Source organism: Symphalangus syndactylus, chromosome 19 (assembly GCF_028878055.3).
Source record: "Symphalangus syndactylus isolate Jambi chromosome 19, NHGRI_mSymSyn1-v2.1_pri, whole genome shotgun sequence".
In the NCBI taxonomy this organism is placed as follows: Eukaryota; Metazoa; Chordata; class Mammalia; order Primates; family Hylobatidae; genus Symphalangus; species Symphalangus syndactylus.
Window position 1 is genome coordinate 77,794,359 of NC_072434.2, and position 23,208 is coordinate 77,817,566.

Consider the following 23,208-nt stretch of genomic DNA (forward strand, 5'->3'; position numbering starts at 1 on the left):
AAACTAAAATTGTAGAAAAAAAAAAAACAGAAAAGTTCACAGAACTTTGACTAAGCCCCTGCTGTCAGTAAGCAGTCAGGTATCTTCTTGGAACAAATGACTGTAAATGAACAAATTGAAAAAGACATTAACAATCACAGGCAACACTGAAGTGCAGAGGAATATATTTAAGCACCCAGATCTGAAGAACAAAGCCTCCATTTGGGGAAGAGTGCCTTTTATTTCAAGGGCACTTTCAGAAACCAGAAGACCAAAGCAAGAAAAAAATAACCTGTCATGTTTTTAATAAGGCAGGCTATATATTAAAAAGTAGCATAACAGTAACTGTACCCACATACAATTATTCTATAATAGTTAAAGGCATGCTGGCATACAGATATAAAAATTTGGGCACATCTGTTTTATTTTTTAAAGTCTGATATAAAAGTAAAATTATTTAAGGTCTCAGATTTTACTTTCTAAAATTTTGAGATTTAGCTGAAAATTACATTTAAATATCATCAAAAAGCAAATTAATGAAGGACAATTTCCTACTCACAAACAAAAGATCTAAATCAAGCTACTCAATAAAGCATAGTTAGGTAGAAATTAAGGGTTCTGACCATACATAGACATCAAATCTTAAGTAGAGTTTTATAAAAATGAGCCCGTATGCATAGAAAAAAACATTTGCAGGAACACAACATTAAATGCGAATGTGGTTGTTTCTGAGGAGTGGGATTATAGGTGGAATATATATTGCTTTTATTAGTAGTAAATATTCAAAAAGTATAGTGAGGTAGACTATTTAATGCTAGTTGGAAAAGAAAGAGACACACAAGTTAATTATATATGAGATCAGTGTTACCAAATGCAGAGCACTCTGCTATGTACAAGGAAAAACCAAGATGAATAAACAACATAAAAATCCATGCCCTCAAAAAAGCTTATGATCTAGACGTAGAAGTGAAATACATGTTCAAACAACTAAGTACCAGACAGAATTTGAAAAGTACTATTAATGCTAATAGTCTAACTACAGAATGCTGTAAAACTAATAGTAAATACAGAATGGTATGAGGGCAAGGGAGAAGAGAAATTAATTGTAGCTAAATCAGAAAACATAAGGATGGAGAGATTTTAGAAGATGGGGAAGGAAAAAAAGGGCTATCTCTTACTGAGCACTCTCTGTGTGATAGGTACTAGGAAGTACTTTCATCTATTAATTCACTCAGTTCTCATATTCACCCTATAAGGGAGGTACTATAATTATCCCTGCTTTACAAACAAGGAAGGCGAAGCTTGCTCAAGCTCATACTAGGTCTAGTAAACAGCAGAACCAGGATTTCACCCTGGTGAGGGCTGTGTTCCTCATGACTTTGCTATGCTGTCCCTCTAGGAAAAGGGAAAACACTGGGGCCCATAGGCTAAGGAAAAATGGATTAAGAAAAATGGTGCACAAAAGCAGAAAGAAGAAATAAACTTGCATTTATTGCAGGGTTTCCAAGCAGTTTCTGTATTTAATGCTTTTTATATACAATTTTGGTTAATTTTTCTGTGAAGTGGTGATTATGATGATCACATCCATTTTAATGATATGAATGCTAAGTTTTAGAAAAGTTCAGTATCAGACCAAATAGCTAATAAGTACCAGAACAGAATTGTAAACCCAGGCCTGAGTCCAACCTAGGTCAAGCCAGACCTGTGGCTTTATATGTACTATCTCATTTAATCCCTAAAACAATCTGTAAATCTGGTACTATTACTTTTTCTCATTTTACAGATAAATGAAAAATGAGATATGGTAAATAACCTCCCCAAGGTCACAGAACTGGTAACCAATAGACTCAAAATTTAACCCAGGCATCATGACTTCACACCCAGAGTTCTGACCCTTTGGATACACTGCCGGAAAAAGAGTAAAGAGGAACCCAATCACAAATGTCAAACTCGGAATCCATCAGTCATGCAAACTCATTGACGATTTTTGCTGTAAAAAAAACATGATCAAATAATGTGTTGGGAATAAAGTCCTCCAACCGACATACCAAAATTAGATTCTTGGCACGTAAAGTTTAATAAGACATGGAACACCTTACCTGTACAGCTTTTCAAAGAAGGTAAACCATTGTTTTAATTACGTATAATTTACCTAAGGCCATCTATGTAGTTTTTCAGCAAGCACTCACTTACCATAACCCCACTAAAATGTCAAGCCCCATCTAAATGTTGTAATACTTTGTTTAGCATAAAGTACATTAGATTTATCCATTATTTTATCTTCCCACAGATTTCTATACATAGTGGTGTAGAAATTACAATGTGAGTAATTGATAACTGAACTGCCTTCTCAAAGCAAAACAAGAAAGAAGGTGAGAGGGGGAAAAGGGGGCCAATAACTGAAATAAGTCTGCTTTTTACATTTCGTTTTGCCTCTTGGCTACAATCTACAGTATTTCACACCAAACATTATCTCAAGCTACCCAGCTCTAAGGCCTAGAGTTACCCACCTACAAAACAGGCGGCACGCTCCCTGCCACAAGGAGAGTGACTCATCCTAACATCCGGCATCAATTCTTAATGAGTCCCCGAGCCCCCGCAGTCCTGTCTACTTCTTTTCTTTTCCAGTGAATCCTCACAGCCCCCTTTCCCTGCATGTTGTCTGTCCCAAATTTCTGAAGCTCTTCCCCTTCCGTCTCTTAAGACTCTCTACGAACCTGAAACCCCTTGAGGCTGATGGCACGTCTGTGGTTCTTTTCCCCTTCTTCCCTCCATCCCCACAGCTCCCCGGGACCGGACCCTCCCCACTCACCAGGTGCAGGGCCAGGGGCAGCAGCAGGAGGAACAGCCACAGGTAGAGGTGGCAGCTGTTGGTGAACTTGCTCTGCTCCGGGTCGTGGTACCAGCCCCCGGTGAGCGCGGCCCACACGCCCTGCCGGAGCAGCTGCAGCACCTGGGACACCATGCCGGCTGCGCCCCAGGGCTGGTGAGCGCCCCGTTGCACCCTGCGCGCCCCGGCCGGATCCCCGGGCTCCCTCAGATCTAACACCCGGGCCTGCGGGCCGCGCCCCCGCCGTCGCCGCCGCCGTCGCCCCCGCCGCCTCCTTCCACCCCACGGCTGAAGCTGGAGCTGCTCTTCCGCCCGGACCCGCGAACCGCGGCGCCGGAGCCGGCTGCTGCCGCCGGGCAGGTAAGCGCCATGTCCGAGGGAGGAAGGATTTTCCCATCGTGCTCAGAGCGGCTGCTCAGAGGATGCTTCCGAGGCTCCTCCCAGCGCCCGCCCAGACCCTCCTTAGCCTTCGCTAGGGGCCAGAAGGATTTCTGTGAGTGCCTCCAGCCTTTTCTTTCGCTTTCTCTTTTTCTCTCTTTCTTTCTCTCTCTTTTTCCTTCCTCTCTTTCTTTCTTCCTTCCTGCCTTCCTTCCTTTCTCTCTCTCTCTGTGTTTCTTTCTTTCTCGCTCTTTTTTTCTTTTTTTTTTTTGCCTCTCCCCTCTTCCCTTCCCCTTCTCTCTGATCCTCCTATTAGGGAACGTGCAAGGGTGTTCTCATGCAGAAGGCACAGACCAGGACACGTTCCTTGTCCTTGTCCTTTTTTGCACCCAAGTATTTACCTCATACAAGGTCCTGTCACACAGAACTCAACGTAATTTCTTCTCCTGAGCACTTCCTGCACGACTTCATTCTCCTTAATTAAGGGCTGACCTCAGACGTTATATTAATCTAAGCTCTACGTGGTCCTCTGCCACTGATCTTCTGTCCTCCCTGACTGTTGTCCAACTTGGTGGAGAAAGAAGATAACCACCTTCCTGATAAAATTTCAGGAGCTTCAGTTAGGCTCCTTAGTTTTTTATCTCTTTCCTAGAACATAATCCCAGGTATTTAACTGGCTATTTAGAACATTAGTCTAAATCTCTCTATGCTGTTTAGACAGGAAGACCCACTGGACAAAAAATTAATAATCTTTAAGCTATTATATATTTTATCATTTACAGTGGATACAGTTCAGATTCTCTTTTGAGAGTGGGTTTTGGAAAGGGAAGAGATAAAAAGGAGCTTGTCTTCCTTTGGGATGAGGAGAGGAAGCCCTGTGTGAGCTAGAGCCTTAGGGAGAGACAAAGATTAGAGGTCTCCATGATTCCCAACATGCCTTCCCTGCATCATCCTTACCTGGTCTGTCCCAGCACATCACACTCCTCTGACTTGTGTGCCTGCCTATGTCCTGGCCATGTTCTGGTCTGCAGCAGCATTTGCTTGTGGCTGCCCTAGTCAGGCCCAGTAAAGGCACACCAGCCTTCCCAGGCTGAAACGAGATAAGGACAGGCCCATCATGAGGAGAGGGCCCAGGACATGAAAGGCCACTGAGTTACAGCAAAAGCCTCACTATGGTGTGTCTGCCATCACCTATAACCACTCTTCCTTCTACTTTACATTCATCAGTAGGAATGAATCATCAAAATGGAATATGGCTGCTTTCTGTACTGGAAGAGTTATTTTCTTAAAGACACAGCTTGTAAACAAATGGGCTTTTTTGTATATCTGCTCAAAATGCTTGTAACCTACCAGGTGCTGTATAAATGTTTCATGGGTTAATCAACCAATCAACTCCACACTAAAGGAGCGCCGTCACGTGCATGGGTACAGGAGGAAAGGTCATGCAATGGTCTGTTCCTACACGGAGGTTGTGACCTTGTTCACTTGCCCTGATTCATCAAATATTTACTCAACACCTTCTGGGTGCCAAGCATTTTGCAGAAGATTAAGAAAGCAAATGTAAGTCAAATATAGTCCCTACCATGAAGGAGTTAACAAACTATAAGAGGAGGCAGGAAAATCAAAGACTTGCAATAAAATGTGCTGCCTGTTATATTGTAGAAATGGACACATATCCAGATATATGGAAGCACTGGGGCACTGTGCAGTGCAGAAGACATATGCAAGTCTGTGCAGGAGGGGTGGTGTCAATGAGCACCAGGGAACTGGGTCTTAAAGCTAAATATTAGCCCTCAAGGCATGTAAGTGTGAATAGTTCTCCAGGCACATGTATATGTGGAAAGAGGAGCATGGCAATTTGGAGAAAATGTCAGGATAGTCTAACATGTCTGGAAGGTAGGGCTGGGAATGGGAGAAATGGAACAGTAGGAAACTTAATGAGATAAGTAAATGTCAGTCTCCTGGGCCATACAAAGTTCTTCAGATCTTATCCTAGGCAATGGACAAGAAGTGGAAGGCTAAAGCATGCATGTGACATGATCGATAGTACAGGGGCAAATGCTGAACACCTGAACCAGCAGGAAGGGACAAAATGTTGAGGGATCATATATGATCCTAAGGCTTAGAGAGCAATTCAATGTGGAGATAAAGGGATAAGGAATGTAATGATTTTCCATTTTGGGTTGAGATGACTATATTGTAAAACTAATCCATTTATAAGATATAGGAAGGTTAGCAGTGAAAGATTACTACACTGAATTTGAGTTGCTTAGGGACTTCACAAGCCATCAGGGAGAGAATGTTTCTGAAGCCTAGAAGAGGTTTCTGAAATAGGGATTTATACTTGAGAGAGATCAGCAGATAGTCCCATAAAAGAGGATGATAATGTCCCAGAAAAGAATGTAGCGAAGAGGGCTGTGAATTACAAGGATTAAACACACAAGCGGGACAAAAGAGGGAGGAAAGGAGGAAAATAATGTGAATCTGATATTATCAAATAATTGGGGAAAGAACAATTCAAGAAGAATGTGATTAACAGTGTCAAGTGCCATAGAAGAGACCAAGTACAAAGGTTGTTATTAGGACACAGCCATTAGGAGTGACCTAATATGACACAGCCTCAGCCATTTTGAGGATTGAAGATGATAAAGTGGGCAAGTGCCTAATTATGTTGTATTGCAAAAGATTGAATGTGTAGTGAATGCAAAAGTAGAAGGAGGCAAAGTCAGCTGCTCCTTAGAGGAGCCTGGCCATGGAGGTGAGCATGATCTAAATGTAGGTGTGCGTGATCTAAATGTAGGTGCAATGGTCAAGAAAGTATTTGTTTTGACTGATTGACTTTTAACATTAAAAACTAAGTATGCTGGCCAGTCATGGTAGTTCATGCCTGTAATCCCAGCACTTTGGGAGGCCGAGGCAGGGGGATCACCTGAGGTCAGGAGTTTGAGACCAGCCTGGCCAACATGATGAAACCCCATCTCTACTAAAAATACAAAAATGAGCCGGGCGTGGTGGTATGCACCTGTAGTCCCAGCTACTAGGGAGGCTGAGAATCGCTTGAACCCGGGAGGTGGAGGTTGCAATGAGCCAGGATCATGCTACTGCACTCCAGCCTGGGTGACAGAGTGAGACTCCATCTCAAAAAAAAAAAAAAAAAAAAAGAAACAAACAAACAAAAACTAAGTATGCTTCTTCTTGACTACTCTGCTTTCCTGGCATCATTATAGCTTTCATTATAATGCATATGTTGGAGACTCTAAAATCTTTATCTTCAGCCCTAATCTTTTCCTGAATTTCAGATTTAAATCCAGTTGGGTGCCCTTCTACCCATAGGCCCTCAACATGTTCAAATGTGAACTCACTGGCTTCTCCCTTACTGCGATTCCTCCCATTGTGCCTTTTGTATTTTGATCTCAGCTGATGAAAACACAATCCACCCAGTCACTTAGAACCAGGAGGAAACCTAAATTCCTCCTCTTCTCATCCTCCTCTCTCACTACCATATCCAGTCAGTGACCACATCTTATCGATTTTATTTCCAAATGATAATTAACTACATATGTTTGCTGTATCCCTGTTGCCACGACTTCAAATCAAATCCTCAGAATTTCTCCCTTGAACTATCAAAGTGGCTTCCTAATTCTTGTATCTCCAACTAAACCTTCTATATCAATGAAGGGAAGAAAGGAGCAACTCTAGGTTTCAAAGCATATGTAAGTTTACACAGGAAATGAGAAAGCTGAAAAAGCAAACAAGGGATCAGACAAAGCAGAATATGCACTTACCACTCCTAGGACTGGAAGAACAGTGGGAACAAGTAGTATTGTTAGAAGCCACAAGCCAGAGGTTGGTGGCAAGAGATAGATCCATGGCAGGGCAGTCTGGAAAGAGCTGGAGCCTTGAGGACCTGCAGCAGCCACAAGTGGTATGACAGAAAGGGAATGGGGTTGAGTCGGGAATATGCAGAAGGGAGGAGCAAACATGAATACTCTGGTTTCTTCTCTCTTCCAATCAGCTGCCTGTCTCTTCCATTGGCTAAACCCACCTGGAAGTTACAGTACAGGGAAGCCTGGAAAATGTAGTTACCTATAATAGAGATCACAGCATGTGAAAGGGAGGCCAGAGTGCCCTATATAAAATAAAAATCTAACCTGATTATTCCTTCTTAAATTCTTTCCATCACATTCAGAAAACAACAACGACAACAGTCCAAGTGCCCTCTACAGCCCTGCCCTCACCTAATCCCTTTAAACTCATCTCTGAACTCATCTCTGAAAACCCAAACTGCTTGTACTTCTTTGCATACTCCATGTTTCTTCATGAGTCTGCACCTTGGCTGATGATGCTATTCCCTCAGCATGTCAACATATTTACACACATGCACATAATCTGGTGGGATTTGGAGTGGGATTGTATTGACTTTACCAATAAATTTTAAGAGAACTGACATCTTTTCAATATTGAGCCTTTCCATAATGAACAAGATATATCCTTCCTTTATTAAGATTGCTCAGTAACGTTTCATAGTGTTCTATGTAGAATTTTTGCGCATCATTTTCTGGCACCCAGTGTTAGCCATGATTGAATTAGCTAGGGATGAGAGAAACAATGTAAAAGTTGAAATATTATGCAATTGAGAATAATTGGGATGGAAATGTTGAAATGATATGGGAACTAGAACAGTACTGCTTCGTGTTCAGAGACATATCCAGGCTTCCCTTGATAGGAGTTGCTTGCTAAGCAAAGTGTGTTTGCTCTAGCAGCCCCTAGGGTGGGCATTCTGCCGGGAGAGAGAAGGGCAATGACTCAGCTGTGTTCAAGACACCACACCATAAACAGTGGGGTTGGGGTAGAGTAAGGTAGCTTTGCAGAGCAGTAAAATTCCCTAATGTGCCACAACATAAACAGTGGGTTTGGGGTAGAGTAAGGTAGCTTTGCAGAGCAGTACAATCCCCTAATGTGCTTGATTTCCCAAGGTCTCCTTCAGTACATCCCCCTGTCAATTACAACTCCAAGTAAACACAGACCTCCTTAGGATCGTACTAGCAAAGGATTGAGATATGGCTATGCCAAAGAGCAGACCCTCATGAGCATGTGAAGCAGTCTAGAGCCCTGGACAAGGAGTAGCTGACTAAAGTAACCACCCCAGCCTCTGTCTTCGTGTGCCCTGCCCACTGAGACTAGTGAAGAGGTGATCTTGCACCATGTAGCTCAAGAGAAAGCCCTCATCCACCAGTTTGCTTTTAGTCCATGGGCCCCCGTGAACAGCTGGACTGCAAGCCATTCTTGCTCACTAACTTTATTGTGGATGAAAGGCCCTTTTGTAACCCCCTAGAGGGCTCTGAGTATAAGCAAGTAGGAGAAGTCATACCTGCTAGGGAAGTGAAATAGAGATTTATAAAATGTCTCACAGAGGTAATACTAGCTGCTAATCCTCATATATCTAAAGACTCTTATTTATAAATATTATATGAGCAAAATATCAAAAATTGAAATGTTAAAATAATTAAAAGTTCAAAGCTAAGTACTCTAAAAGAATGGCTCCTACTAAAATAGAAAACATAAAGAAAACAACAAAGGTCCTTTAAAATTATAATTGATATTCTTCAAGAGACTTGAGGGAAGAATTCATTGAGTAAAATAACAGGCCAGTATTACAGGGAAGCAATTGGAAAGTAAAAGAGAATGTTGGCCATTAACAGAGATTGTGACTATCATATGCAAATGCTTTCCGAAAATAAAGGGAAAATGCTTGCCAACTCACTATATAAGGCAAGTAGTTCCCTGATACCAAAGCAGATAAAGACATGACAGGAAACGAAAACTTGACCATGTATTATCCTGCCTTAACAAAAGCAAAAATCCTTAAAAACATATTAGCAATCTGAGTCCAGCAACGTATAAAATGGATTACATATTATGACCAAGTAGAATTCATCCCAGGAATTCAAGGTTGGCTTAATCCAAAAACCAATTATATATTTGAGGGTAGCCCTAATCTGTGTGATGGAGGGCACCACAAATAGCTGCTACACTCTTGTACACCCTTTCTTAGAGCTACTGGAAAATATGCTTCATTAAAAGGAATGAATATACTAAGAAAGATAAAGTCACAGGACCAAGGGAACAAGCTTTTTTTTTTTCCCCAGAGTCTTGCTCTGTCGCCCAAGCCAGAATGCAGTGGTGCAATCTCAGCTCACTGCAATCTCTGTCTCCTGGGTTCAAGTGATTCTCATGCCTCAGCCTCCTAAGTAGCTGGGATTATAGGCATGCACCATCACCCCTGGCTAATTTTTATATATATTTTTCTGGTAGAGATGAGGTTTCCATGTTGGCCAGGCTGGTCTCAAACTCCTGACCTCAGGTGATGCCCCCGCCTTGGCCTCCCAAAGTGTTGGGATTACAGTGAACCACTGTGCCCAGCCGAGAACAAGCAATTGAAAAGAGAGAAAGAAAATTAAAAAACAATCTCCAGGACAACAGTTCACAAAACAGTAGGCTTAGAGAATAACCAAAGTAGATGAAGCATTGAGATAAATTTTGAATGTAATATCTTTAATAATTTTAGGTCTAATTGATTTTTTTAGTTCTTTTATCTTTTTGGTAAATATGTTTTTTTCTAGGAATTTGTTCATTTGATCTAAGTATTCTACTTCATTGGTATAAAGTTTGTCATACTATCCTCTTATGATTTAATAAAAATGTCTGTGCATTTTTATGCACAGTGGTCTGTGCCTTTTCATTCTTAAAATCAGTTATTTGTGCCATCTCATTCTTTCATGATTATTCATTAGGAATTTCTCATTTTATTTAGTCTTCTCAAAGAAAAAAATTTCAACTTTTTCATCTTCTTTATCAAATGATTTTTTAAATTTTGTCAATTTATATTCTTTGTGTTTCTCTTGTACTGTGTCTTAGCCTTATTTGTTCTACTTTTTCTATCTTGTGAGATGGATGCTTCACAGCATTTTTTTTGCTTCTCCTTCCATCATATATATATGTATACAGTTAAATCTATACATTTTCCTCTAAGTATGAAATTAGTTGCATTCTCCAAATTTCAATATATTTTATTACATTCAGTTCACAGTATTTTCTAATTTCCATTAGGATTCCTTTGACCTATAGATTATTTCGAAGTATATTGCTTCTAAGCATGTATAGACATATATGAGCACTTCCTAATAATATATATCCTCATTTAATTCCAGAGAATATACTCTTAATAACTGTCAGACTTGATTTATGGCAAAGAATATGATTAGTTTTGTAAATATGTGTGTCAGCTTAAAAAGAATGATTTTTCTGCACTCTAAAAGTGCAGTATTCTATAAATGTCCCCTAGTTAAATCTGCTAATCATTTGCTCAAATATTCTTCATCCTTAGAGACTTTTTGTCTGCTTTTCTATCAGTTAATGACAGAGGTGTCATTCTTTTTAAGATTTGTCATATACAAATGCACACACACACAATAGACCATATTCTTTAACATAAATCAAGCCTCAATAAATTTCAAATAATTAAAATTATTTAGAGTTCATAGTATTTTCTGCAGAACTAAGTGAGAAATCAAAGATCATTATAAAATCATATATAGTCCCAACACTTTGGGAGGCCGAGGCAGGCAGATTGTTTGAGCTCAGGAGTTTGAGACTAGCCTGGGCAACATGGTGAAATCCTGTCTCTACAAAAAAAATACAAAAATTCGCTGGGTGTGGTGGCATGTGTCTGTAGTCCCAGCTGCTTGGGGGGCTGAGGTAGGAAGATCCTTTGAGCAGAAGAGGTCAAGGCTTCACTGAGCCGTGTTCACACCACTGTACTCCAGCTTGGGTGACAAAGTGGCACCCTGTCTCAAAAAATCATATATGTACATATATATCTATAAAAACATATATACATATTATATACACACTATGTTAAATTAAGTTTTTATATCTTTATATATATAAAATAGATATGTAAAATATATCTATTTTATATCTCATATAAAATAAGTATTTTATATCTTTTATATCCTTTTATAATCATGCAGAATATCTCCAGGAATTTTTAAAATTTAAATTCTATTCTATCTGATATTAACGCAGTCACCTCAGGGTTCTTCTGGTTAGTGTTTATATGGTTATATCTTTTTGTATCATTTTACTTTTAACTTTTCTGTATCTTTATGTTCTATCTTTATGTTTGTTTCTTATAAGCAGCATATAGTTGAGATATGGTTTTTATTTGATCTGATAATCTGACTTTAATTAGAATATTTAGTCTGTTACATTTAATGCAGTTGTAATAGTACTGGATTTAATCATATCATGATTTTCAGTTTGCCTTTTTTCCATTTTTCTTTGCTTTCTCTTGGCGTCTTTTGAATGATCTATTTTTTTTTATTCAATTTTACTAGCTTAAAAGTCATAAACTCTTAAAACTTTTTTAAAGGGGTCAGAAAGATAAAGTGATGCATTTCCAATAGAGGTGGAATTATACAGTGGACAGGATGGTGTCAGCATATGGGGGACACATATGAAGAAGTGGCACAGAGGAGCATGAGCATGGGGTAGTAGTATTTTGTGTTAAGAGTTAGAGGTAAAGCAAAGATTATTTATAATGATATGAGGATCTCACAGAACACAACTGAAAGAATACGGAGGGGGCAGAGAAAAGGTAGGCTAATCCTCATTCAGTTAGCACAAAGAAGGGAAATACAGATGACAAAAAGACTATGTTAACGAGGAAATGCCTAGTAGGTAGAATACTAAACCTTTACTCCAAAATAATTTGATATTTTCCCAAATGTGTTTAACTCTACCCAAGAATAAGCATAAAAAATAAATTACATCTTTTGGCTCTTTTAAGCACATATTATAATTCAGACAGTGAAATGTGAAATAGAAAATGCCAGTTATTATGAGATGAATAAAGCGAGAGAAAGGAAGGAAGGGTGGGCAAAGGAGAAAGGGAGAAAAAGAAAAAACAGAGTGGCTTTTACTCATTTGTAGCACTAGGAGGCACCAGAACACTGCTTAGAATGTAGTAAAATAAAATACATTATTGGTATTGCAAAGCAAGGATTTTAACAGGGCAAATTCAATATTGCAGAAAGCTTGTTTCTCCAAATGACAGTTCTACTTTTCACCTAATTACATTTTGTGAAGATCACCTTCATATCTTGTATGGTCAGTGTATATTGTATGTGTGTTTTGCGTGTGACTATTATCATTTATTTTTAGGTTATTTTTCCTTAATCTTCTACACAAATTAGTGTTCCTGAATAACAGAATAGAAATAATGGAATATAAGGAATATTATGAGTTACAATTGAAGAACTTCTTCAGAAACAAAAGAGGTCTTATAACTTACCTAAACATTAAATGGATATATCATTCCCCATCCCCAAAATGACAAAAACAATGATAATAACAACATGAAGAAATGTTCTAGGGCAATTGACTTCTGTATAGTAGAATAAATTTCTTTATGGTATAAACATATTTTGTGTATAGCTCCTTTATTCTCATATTTGTTTTAAAAGACAAATCATAAAGCAAGAATTACAAAACTATGTTGAAGGACTTATAATGTATAAAGATACAATTTGTATAAAAATAATAGCACAAAGGAAATGAGATAAAATGGAGTTATATTGTTAGTTTGTATATAATATTGAAATGAAGCTAATAATCTGAATTAGATTGTTTTAAGATGCTAATTGTAATCTCTAGGGCAATCACTAAAATATTAAATTTAATTTTATTTTTCTTTTATTTATTCTTTTGAGACAGGGTCTCACTCCATCACCCAGGCTGGAGTGAAGTGGTGCAATTATGGCTCATGCAGCCTCGACCTCCCAGGCTATGGTGATCCTCCCCCACTCAACCTCCCAAGTAGCTGAGACTACAGGCATGTGCTCCCACGCCCAGCTAATTTTTATAATTTTTATATTTTTTGTAGAGACAGGATCTCACTAGGTTGCCCAGACTGGTTTCAATCCCCTGGGCTCAAACGATCCACCCATCTTGGTCTCACAAAGTACTGGGATTACCAGCATGAGCCATTATGCCCAGCCTAGAAACTAAATTTTAAAATACAGTAAAGGAAACACAAGAATGAACTAGAAAATATCCACTTAACAATAGAGGAGGCAGTAATGGAGGAAGAGAAAAACAAAAACACACAGGACATATAAAAACAAGTATCCAAATGGCAGATGTAAATTCACCTTATCAGCAATTACACTAAATGAAAATGGGTTAAACACTAAAATCAAAAGGCAAAGTTTGCCAGGATGAATTTAAAAACATGATCAAATGGTATGATCAAATGCTAGAAAAGACACACTTTAGATTCAAGGATATAAACAGGTGGAAAGTAAAAGGGTAGAAGAAGCAAACCAAGAGAGTTAGAGTGTTTTGTGAGCAGCTATTGTTATTTGTTTGTACTAATATCAGACAAAATAGACTTTGATACAACAGTTTTTACTAAGAAAAAGAAAAGCATTTTATAATGATTAAAGAGTCAGTTCATTAAGAAGATAAAATAGTTATAAACCTATATGGACCCAACAACAGAACCTCAAAACATAAATAACAAAAGCTGACAGAATTAAAGGGATAAGTTAATAATTCAACAACAATAGTTAGAGACTTTAATATCCTGACTTTCAATAATAGATGAAACAACTAGGCAGAAGATTAACAAGGAAAGAGAAATCTTGGGCAACAACATGTAGATATCCTGTACTGGTAGCATGGAGCCCATCTAAAATTTGGTTTGGATGTCAACACTAGTGACATCACACAAACAACACAAGGTTCTGACAAAGCTTATTACTTAATGAATCTATCTGGGGAAAGCAGGGCACGTCTTTAAGCAAGTCTGAAAAGGCTCAAAAGAGGACAGAAATATTTTTATTGGGTTGGGAAATATACATGTTAAATGGCTGAATTGTATGGCATGTGAATTATACCTCAATAAAACTGTATTCAAAAAAACAAATAAACCAAAATATATGCTTGAAGGTATCTGACCACCTTCACATGATAGTGAAGAACTATTCATTTTAGATTTTCAGATTTGATTTTCCCTTGGTGTGTTTATCAATTCTGAAGGGGGGAAATTTATTCTGAGAATGTTGTGATTAGGAAGGACACTCAGAGGGCTTCTGGAATATGATAACATTCTGTATGTTTACCTGGCTCATGATTACAAGCTTATTTGTTTTATAAAAATTTATGAAGCTGTGTATATATGTTTTATGCTTTTTTCTCTACAAGTACTCTACCTTAAAATAAAATAGTGATTTTTAAAAAGATATATATTCTGGTAAAGTTATCAAAATTTGAAGATAAAGAATCTGTTGGGTAATCCAATAAAAAAATAGATAAAGAAATAAAGTTACCTATAAAAGGAAAGTGTTAGCTTGACCTCAGAATTTTCTTCAGAATTATATAATGTGAGAAGTTGATGAAATTATGGTTACAAAATCCTCTGTGAAAAATGAATGTACATATTTGCTACTTGATATACTTTGGATATTTGTTCCTTCTAAATCTCATGTTGAAATCTGATCCCCATCGGTGGAGGTGGGCGTGGTGGGAGGTGTTTGGGTCCTGAAGGCAGATCCCTTATGAATGGCTTGGTACCATTCTCAGAAAGAGTGAGTTCTCACTCTTAGTTCCTGGGAGAACTGATTACTAGAAATACCATTTGACCCAGCCATCCCATTACTGGGTATATACCCAAAGGATTATAAATCATGCTGCTATAAAGAGACATGCACACGTATGTTTATTGCGGCACTATTCACAATAGCAAAGACTTGGGACCAACCCAAATGTCCAACAATGGTAGACTGGATTAAGAAAATGTGGTACATATACACCACGGAATACTATGCAGCCATAAAAAATGATGAGTTCATGTCCTTTGTAGGGACATGGATGAAGCTGGAAACTATCATTCTCAGCAAACTATCGCAGGGACAAAAAACCAAACACTGCATGTTCTCACTCATGGGTGGGAATTGAACAATGAGAACACATGGACACAGGAAGGGGAACATCACACACTGGGGCCTGTCATGGTGGGGGGGTACGGGGGAGGGATAGCATTAGGAGATATACCTAATGTTAAATGGGGAGTTAATGGGTGCAGCACATCAACATGGCACATGTATACATATGTAAAAAACCTGCATGTTGCACACATGTACCCTAAAACTTAAAGCATAATAAAATAAAATAAAGAAAGAGAATAACCTGGCACCTCCCTCCTCTCTCTCTTGCTCTCTCTCGCCATGTGACACACCAGCTCCCGTTTGCTTTCTGTCATGAGTGGAAGCAGCCTGAAGCCCTCCCCAGAAGCTGATGCTAGCTCCATGCCCCTTGTACAGCCAGCAGAACTGTGAGCCAAATAAACCACTTTTCTTTATAAATTACCCAGCCTCACGTATTCCTTTACAGCAACACAAAAAAATTAAGGCACTGTTATTATGGTGGATCTAAACATTTTATAAGAGATAGTGGTAGCTTCCATTGAATAATCTCTCTGTGTCTGGCACTATTATTAGCATTCCACATCTATTCACTCTTTTAGTCCACAAAACCACTTTTTGAGGAAGGTGCTATAATCATTCCCATTTTACAAGCAAAAAAACAAGCACAGAGAGGTTAAGTAAATTGTGTGCTAAGGGATTGTGGCCAGTTTCAAACCTCAGCAGAATGAGTTCAGAGCCCATGTTTCAGAGCTGCATCTGAACCATTGCATTACCTCTAAGCAAAACAGTCACGTAAGCATGAAAGCCACATAACATGTAAGAACTCAGAAGACAACATTCATGTGAGTCTTCTTGGAACAGGTTACCAAAGGATGAACTTCTGTTAACCAAGTAATGAATTGAGAAACTGACAAAAAGCCAGATGTGAGAATAGAGTCCATTTAGTATAAAGACTAAAACAAAGTTATGGCTTATGATTACAGAACAAAACACAAATGATACCAAATCCATACATGAAGAAATGATATAACTAACTAAAGTTATCAAAAGAAATAGGAGAAGAAGGTGGGCTTAATGGCTAACGCCTGTAATCCTAGCACTTTGGGAAGCTGAGACGGGCGGATCACTTGAGGTCAGGAGTTTGAAACCAGCCTGGCCAACGTGATAAAACCCCATCTCTTCTAAAAATACAAAAAAATTAGCCAGGTGTGGTGGCAGATGCCTGCAATCCCAGCTACTTGGGAGGCTGAGTCAGGAGAATTGCTTGAACCCAGGAGGTGGAGGTTGCAGTGAGCTGAGATCGTGCCACTGCACTCCAGCCTGGGTGACAGAGCAAGACTCTGTTTAAAAAAAAAAAAAAAAAAGAATAGAAGAAGAGAAAAGGTAAGAAGCCCAAAAATATTTAATTCTGACACACCAAATAATAGATGTATAAAGATATTTAGTGGTATAAGAGTAAATCTTAAGAAACATAAACTTATCAGATAAAGCTGGGTGGTAGAGGAGAAGAAAAGAAAAAGAAGTGAAAATAAACTATTTTTAACCCTGTTTATAGTAAGAAATCAATAGAGAACATCTAAAAAATTAAATTAACATGTTAAATTTAAAAAGATAACTCTAAAGCCAAAAACTATAATCCTTCCAAATTTTCAGAAGCTGCATAAACAAAATAATAAAAAAACACAAACTACATAGTGAAAGGTATTTTTTAAAGTAAAAGAAACAAGTGAAACACAAAATGTGATATAAAATGACACAAAATATGTTGGTAATATCTATAAGTGTAAATGGCTTTAACTTACTTATTAAAGGACAAAAAGAATCCAAATGAATCTTAGAGAAAATCCAAGCATTGGTTATTTATAGGAGATATACCTATGAAAGAGTGTCTCAGAAAAACTGAAAGTAATAAAAATAGGCAAAAGCTCCTCAGACAAACGGGGAAAAAACGGTGAGTGGGTGTGTGATAAGGGAAGCTCAAAATCTTGTCATTAAATAAAATTAATGAAATAAAATTATTAAATGAGATAATCTTCATAAAGAAAGAAATTCACAATACAAAATTTGAAGTTACGAATATCCATGATCAAAATAAGAGAGCACCAACATTTATCAGTTAAAAAATTTGGAATATGGCCAGGCGCAGTGGCTTATGCCTATAATCCCATCGTTTTGGGAGGCCAAGGCGGGTGGATCATTTGAGGTCAGGAGTTCAAGACCAGCCTGATCAGCATGATGAAACCCCATCTCTACTAAAATACAAAAATCAGCCGGGCGTGGTGGCGGGCTCCTGTAATCTCAGCTACTCTGGAGGCTGAGGAAGGAGAATCCCTTGAACCCAGGAGGCAGAGGATGCAGTGAGCCAAGATCATGCCACTATACTCCAGCCTGGGCAACAGAATGAGACTCCCTCAAAAAAAAAAAAAATAAAATAAATAATAATAAAATTTTAAAATATATACAAAACTTAATTTGGCCAGGTACAGTGGCTCATGCCTGTAATCCTGGCACTTTGGGAGGCTGAGGAGGGCGGATCCCCTGAGGTCAGGAGTTCACGACCAGCCTGGCCAACATGATGAAGCCCCGTTTCTACTAAAAATACAGAAATTAGCCAGGCATGGTGGCAGGCGCCTGCAGTCCCAGCTACTCAGGAGGCTGGAGTGAGAGAATCGCTTGGGCCTCGGAGGCGGTAGTTGCAGTGAGCTGAGATTGCACCACTGCACTCCAGCCTAGGTGACAGAGTGAGACCCTGTCTCGCAATTAAAAAAAAAATAAAAATAATAAAAATTTTTGGAATAAATAAGAAACAACCAAAAGAAGGATTCAATTCTCCTTTTTCTGCCCATTACACTTCAAATAAATAATAAAGCTATTAATAATTCCTAAATAACATAATTGATATGTGTATGTCAACTATGAACTCTATTTATATAGAATATACCATCATTTCAAACATTCTCAGAGCACTCACAGAATCTGAGTCTATATTCATAAAAGAAAATCTCAATGAACTCACAAGAGGAAAAACAATACAAACAGTATTTTCTGATCATAATTTAATAAAAGTAGAGGCTAATAGCCAACTAGGAAATAAACCAATATCTATCATCTAGAATTTTTAAAAATTTTTGCTCAAAACCTGTTGGTTCAAAAAATAAAGATCAAAATAATGAAATGCCTAATGTATCTTATTGAAAATTGATAGTATATCACTACCAATAGGATCCAAAAAGGGAAAAAATATTAGCACTCAAAGGAAAATATACAGACCCAAATAATTATGCTATCAAAAATGTGTAGAGGAGACCACTGGTTGTCTACCAGAAACCACTGTCCCCTTCTTGAAGAATAATGCAGACCACATTTCCCAGAACATCTTTTGGGGAGTTGCGGCTAGGCAACTGAGTTCTGGAACAGTAGTGGGAGAGATGTGTGTATCCTGTCAGGCCCAGCACATTCAGCTTCCTGGATGTTCTTCCAGGTCCTTCTGCTGGCTGGGTGCTCATGACAGTAAAGTTGCTGTGAGGTGTCTCTGTCCATGTGTATTGCTGTAAAGGAATACCTGAGGCTGGGTCATTCATAAAGAAAAGAGGTTTATTTGGCTCATGATTCTGCAGGCTGAACAAGAAGCATGGCATCAGTATTTCCTTCTGGTGAGGGCCTCAGGCTGCTTCCACTCATGGTGGAAGGCAAAGGGGAGCTGGTGTGTGCAGGTCACATGGCAGGAGAGAAGGCAAAAGAGAGAGGAGGGAGATCCCTGGCTCTTTTTAACAATCAGCTCTCCTGGAAACTAATATAGTGAGAACTCACTCATTACCACAAGTAGGGCACCAGGCTGTTCACCAGGGATCTGCCCTTATGACCCAAATATCTCTGACATTGGGATCAACTTTCAAAATGAGACTTGGTGAAGCCAAACACATATCCAAACCATAGCAGGAAGCCGCAAGTTATGCTCAGCCTGGGTCTCTGACTATGAGGAGAACATCCACACGGCTGAACTGAGTTCCTGCCCAAGTGTTCTAATAAGCAAGATAACATTTTTCATTGTGTTAAGCAACTAAATTGTAGGGATTTGTTTGTTATCATAGTATTACCTACCATAACTAACACAGAAGCTATTACCTGGAAATAGTGTACTAATATAATACAACCTAAAAGAGCCAACATTGCCTGAGCAGTTGTTTAACAACTGAGGAACAAGGAGGCATGGCAGCCTGCCTGGAGAGATGGAGACCCAAGTTATGAGGTGATCAAAGACTTTGCAAAACTCACCTTCAGGAATCTGGAGGACTTAACCAACAACTACCAGGCCCATGGCTCCAGAGGGGGGAAAAATGTTTGTTTATATGTGTTGCCGGTTCTTGGCTCCATTTTGCAAATTATAAGAAGAAGAAAGAATTAAAGTTTCAAAGCAGAACACCAAAGCTTTGAATAACTTCACTATAGAAAAACTGAGTAATACACACAAATATCTGCTTCTTATGTGGAAATAAATTACAATAGAAATAAATTAATTTTTACTGCATTAAGTCACCAAAATTTGGGGGATCCATTTGTTACTGCAGCTTAGCCTATCCTAATTAATACAAGAAACAATAAAAATAAACAAATTAGACACTGAAATCAAGAATTAAGAAAAATAATAACAACAAACCCAGGGAAGGCAGATGGAATGTATTGATAACTATAATTGCAGTAGAAAATACAAAAACAAATAGAACTTAAAAATAATTACAGCCAGGTGTAGTGGCTCATGCCTGTAATCCCAACACTTTGGGAGGCTGAGGCGGGCAGATCACCTGAGGCCTGAAGTCAGGAGTTCAAGACCAGCCTAGGCAAGATGGTGAAACCCCGTCTCTACTAAATGTACAAAAATAAGCCAGGTGTGGTGGCGGGCGCCTATAGTCCCAGCTACTTGAGAGGCTGAGGCAGGGAGAATTGCTTGAACCCAGGAGGCGGAGGTTGCAGTGAGCCGAGACTGCACCACTGCACTCCAGCCTGGGCTACAGAGCAAAACTCTGTCTCAAAATAACAATAATAATAATAATAATTATGAAGCTGGTGGGGGTGGGCATAGGAAACAATAAAATAGATAAATTAATAGCCAACTTAAGCAGAAACAAAGAGCAAAGGACAAATAGGCACAAAGGAAATAAAAAGGAGAAAACAAACAAAAAGAAGAAATATAAACATCATAAGAGAATACTTTGCTTTTGAGTATTCAAATAAATGTAGAATCTGGATATAATTGGATAATTATCTAGAAAAATATACATTGTCAAATCATACCCCAGAAGATACTGAAAGTCTTTATTTATTGAAATAAGAGAAAAATGATCTATAGAAGAAATAGAGAATATTATTACAAAACTATAATTTCAAGAAGCACCAGGCCCGAGTTATTTCACAGCAGATTTTTACATCAACTTTTATGAAATAGGTAATTCCAATGTAACTTAAGCTATTTCAGAACCTAAACAAGAGGAAAAATCCTTCCAAATTCTCTGTATGAAGGTAGCATAAAACATTCCAAAAATTCAATAAAAATCCATAACTACACTCAATCACAATTACGAATGATGATGCAAAAATCCAAATTAGGTATTAGAAACAAATGTAGCAACACATAAAACTCCAAAGAGAGTTCCTTCCCAGAGTACAAGGATGGTCAATATGTAAAGGATGCCTAGTAAAATAGGGAAATTTTGGATGTCCATTAGTAAGACTATTATTTGTATTGTTCTGGGCCATCGGTCAATGGATTAGAAAAAAATTCATATGAAGAAAATCTTAAAATGTAACTGAAAGAAACAAAAAAGACTAAGCAAATGGAAAGGCATAGACACTGTGTACCCAGAAGATTCCGTGTCATAAATATACTAACTCTTGCTAAACTGACTTGTAACTCTAACATTATCTTAATTTTGAAAACCCAAAGGAAGAAACTAAAATTACACATCACGACACGGATGGATCTTAGAAATAAAATGTTGATCTCAATAAGCTCAAAGGAGTATATGATTCCGTTTATATGAAATTAGAAAACAGGCAAACCTAATTTGCTACGACAGGCCAGCAATTAGAAGGAAGCGCAGGGAGTTTCTGGGCTTCTGGCAATGCTCCACTCCTTGATCTGTGAACTGTTCACATGCATGAGTGTAGTTTGTATTTCAGTATGAATGAATAAGCAAAGAAGAATTGCCAGGAAAATTCTAGAAAAAAATATTAGCGAAGATTAGTCCTAGCAGACACTATAATATTGTGGCATGGGGGGATAGGTAGACAGACTTGTCAGTGAGATGGAACAGAGAACCAGGAAGTGGTACGGAATAGAAGAAAATCTATGGAAAATAATTTTCAGTAAATGGGAAAGACTATTTGTACTATGACTTAGAAACCATAAAGGAACAGATTCAACAACAGATTCAACTATACAGAAGTAAAAGCAAGAAAACAAGCAAGCAAGACAGAAAGAGAGAAAGTGGGGAGGGAATGAAGAAAGAAAGAGGAAAGAAAGAAAAAAAATCTAGACAAATCAGGAAAAATATGTGAACCTCATGACCAAGACATATAAAGTTATTTAGTACACACAGACCTCAACATCAGTAAGAAAAACATCAGTAAGAAAAGACTAACCAAAAATGGACAAAGAGAAATAACAGATAGTTCACAGTAAGGGTAATTAAATGACCCAAACATAGGAAAACATGTGCAATCTCACTCACAATAAGCAACACACTTTACAACTATGGGAGACCAGCTGCCACTATCAGACTGAGAAAAGACAAACTGTTGCTGTGTTGAGAAAGGTGCTGGTGGGAGTGTAAAGTGTCCCACCTCGTGTGGAGGCCCATTTAGCCACATCTGTCAAAATTACAAATGCATGTGCCCTTTGACTCGGTAATCCCATTCACAGGAATTTAACCTACTTGTATGCAGGCACTTGTGCAAATGGCAAATTATGAAGATATTTGCTGCAGGGCTGTATGTGATAACAGAAAATTGAAAGTAACCTAAATTTCCATCAAAGGCGGTTATTAAAGAAACGATTATGCAGCAGACAGTGAGTACTATGGAAAAGTTAAAGACAATGAGGCAGCTTTTAATGTCCTGCCTTTAAATTTATATGATACATATATATTTAGAGAGAGAGAGAGAGAGAGACAGAGAGAGAGATAGATAGATAGATAGATGCATACGTCTATCTCTGGATGTATTGTGTACATCTATTTCTGGAAAGATACAAATTAAATTCTTAAGCAAGAAAATGGATGGCTGGGGAGTAAAGAGTGTGGGGGAGAATTTTAACTTTTCAAATTATCCTTTTGTGTATATGACCTTTTCAAAATGTGTATTTTATTTCATTTTATTTAAAGATATGTATATAAAAATAATTAGAGAACACACATACAATTTTTTCTAGGTTACTTCTAGGTGGAAAACATTTAAAAAGATGGAGGCAACTAATCAAGAGAATAATTAACAGCTAAGAGAATATTAACTTTGCTTTCAAAAGTAGGGTTAGAATCCATCTAAGTAGGAAAAATAAAGTTTTCAGTACCAAAGTTAATATGAAGGAGAATCAATATTCTGTATAAATGGAAGCTGTGGCTCAAAACCATAATTTGTCAATATTTTTTCAAGATGTTTAATTTGAAATCTTTGCGTTAGGCTGGGTTTTTTTTTTTTTTTTTAAAAGATATTCTTACGTTATTACAGAAAACCAGTTTGTCCAAGATAATTTTCAGTAAGGAAATACCCCTGAAAGGGATACTTACTGGAAACTTTCACTCACTGAACCCTCACCTTTATCAAGTGACATTGTAAAAGATTAGGAAGACTTCAAATGACCCTGGGATTAAGTAGCAACCACAAATAATACTTCACATTTATATGGCACATTATACTTTTCAAAGTACTTCACATTCACCAGTGCCTTCAGGATAACAAAGACGACCTTATAGGGTAACAACAACATCCATAAATTCAAGAAGGCCACATCGTAATGCAGATTCTATGTCTTTGGGC

The 23,208-nt window shown here is 38.1% G+C and overlaps 1 protein-coding gene across 3 annotated transcripts in view; it reads right to left on the reverse strand.

The window, feature by feature from the left end:
- The window catches only part of PCNX2 (pecanex 2), a 352,029-nt gene that overhangs the window by 316,143 nt on the left and 12,678 nt on the right, over positions 1-23,208 (reverse strand). The window contains exons 1-2 of one of the 3 annotated variants that reach the window (XM_055234938.2): positions 2,792-3,191; positions 1,095-1,969 (exon numbers count right to left, since the gene is read on the reverse strand). The exons of 1 other annotated variant lie outside the window; for it this stretch is intronic. In XM_055234938.2, coding sequence (XP_055090913.1) covers positions 1,940-1,969; positions 2,792-2,944 — 183 coding nt within the window. In that variant the 5' untranslated portion in view covers positions 2,945-3,191 and the 3' untranslated portion in view covers positions 1,095-1,939. Of the gene's footprint in view, positions 1-1,094; positions 1,970-2,791; positions 3,193-23,208 lie in introns of those variants that run through there. One more of the 3 variants, XM_055234937.2, reaches the window with a different exon arrangement.